This window comes from Buceros rhinoceros, unplaced genomic scaffold (assembly GCF_000710305.1).
Source record: "Buceros rhinoceros silvestris isolate BGI_N320 unplaced genomic scaffold, ASM71030v1 scaffold16805, whole genome shotgun sequence".
NCBI lineage: Eukaryota > Metazoa > Chordata > Aves > Bucerotiformes > Bucerotidae > Buceros > Buceros rhinoceros.
The window spans coordinates 18,921-20,674 of NW_010413592.1; the positions used below are offsets into that span (position 1 = coordinate 18,921).

General features: G+C 52.2%; 1 protein-coding gene across 1 annotated transcript in view; it reads right to left on the reverse strand.

Annotated features, from left to right (window-relative positions):
* Positions 1 to 1,486: 1,486 nt before the first annotated feature.
* AQP2 (aquaporin 2 (collecting duct)) overlaps positions 1,487 to 1,754 on the reverse strand; it is a 4,754-nt gene continuing 4,486 nt past the window's right edge. The window contains exon 4 of the mRNA XM_010136817.1: positions 1,487 to 1,737. Within this exon, the coding sequence (XP_010135119.1) occupies positions 1,522 to 1,737 (216 nt within the window). The 3' untranslated portion in view covers positions 1,487 to 1,521. The remainder of the gene's footprint in view (positions 1,738 to 1,754) is intronic.

The window sequence follows — 1,754 nt, forward strand, 5'->3', positions numbered from 1 at the left end:
GTGGTGGTTCATGTCAAAACAGAGAGAAGAAAATGATAAATAATCTTCCTTATGATTTATGGAATTGGGTCCAATCTTAGTGAATATTTCCTTAACCGCCTCTGCGGAAAAAGCCTAAATGTGGTGATTTTGTGATGGTGCAATGCTGGGGAGACACCACCTGGGGAAGAAGCACTAGGAGGTAAATGGATGACTTTTTGGCTAAGTGATAGAAACTGGATTAAATTAATGGTCGAAAGAGCAAAGTTGCGCCCTAGAGACTAACCCAAATTCTTTGGCTATGCTGAGGACATAAGCAGGTGCTGACATAGCAGGAGAAATGGGTGGGATGGTCACGAGGCTTTGGCGTGATGCAGCCATGAAGAAGATCTGGACTGTAGGAAGCAAGTGATGGAGATCACAACTGAAACAGTTTGTGTTACTCATCTGAGAACCAGAGTGGAAGAGGAACCGAGGAAAGCAAGCGAAAACCAGGGAGAGAGATGAAGCATTGAGGGTAAAGGACAACGCTAGCCCCAGAACAAACGAGCCGTGGATGAATTTGGGCTGAATATCAAGAGGTTTCTCAATGTCATGGGAGAGAGCAGTTGCAGTGGAGTCGGCAGGGACTTGAGGATGTGCTTCCAGTCCTGTCTTCTCAGGAAAGCCTCCATGTGAGTGAAGAGCATCTGTATCCCGCGGCAAGTGGTAAGGGCAGTTTGGTTCCTCGCAGCAGCAAAACTTGTCGTTTGTGAGGTCGTTGTGACACGGAGCGAGCGCTCCTGCATGTGTGTGCAAAGAGTTGGGCAGCGAGAAGAGATGGGAGACAGGTGAGAGGAGGTGAGCAGCAATGTTTCTCAATGTCATGGGAGAGAGCAGTTGCAGTGGAGTCGGCAGGGACTTGAGGATGTGCTTCCAGTCCTGTCTTCTCAGGAAAGCCTCCATGTGAGTGAAGAGCATCTGTATCCCGCGGCAAGTGGTAAGGGCAGTTTGGTTCCTCGCAGCAGCAAAACTTGTCGTTTGTGAGGTCGTTGTGACACGGAGCGAGCGCTCCTGCATGTGTGTGCAAAGAGTTGGGCAGCGAGAAGAGATGGGAGACAGGTGAGAGGAGGTGAGCAGCAATGAGGCATCGGGTGGCAACCTCCACACCCAGCAAATGGCTGTAATAACAACTCTCCGTGGTGCCTCCGAGCTCCTCGTGAAGGACAACAATCTGCCGAGCGTTACCTCCTGCAAGGGGGACGTAGAAGGAGCCGGCCCAGGGTAGGATCCCAGTGTCCTTGTTCCTGCAGCTACGCTGGTGGTTTGGATTTAATGGCATTTTCCTGCAGCATCAGAAAACCATCGGCCACGGGAAGAGCTGGGTGACAGAAGGTAGGATGGACCACACAGTCCATCTTCCCAGGAGATGAGTCAACTTTAGTCCCCCAGCAAAAATGAAGGGAGAGAGGGGAGAGGCGAAACTCATCTGGACAAGTACCGTCTCTGAAACGGATGCCAGAGGTTTCCCCAGCTCCTCTCTCAGTCCGGGGGGAGGTTTGACTACACCTTCTCAGACATCCCTCTCGGCAGACTCTGTGGGGAGTGAAGCTCCACCGACTGCCGCCGACGGACCTCACGCTCTGCCCAGTCTTCCTCCGGCTCGAAGCCTTTGAAGATGGCGAGTCTCTCTGAGAAGGTTTTGACTTGCGGGAAGAGGATGTAATTGTAGATGATGGAGGCTGCTGCTGCCCCAACCAGGGGGGCCACCCAGAAGACCTGGGGAAAAGGGGAAG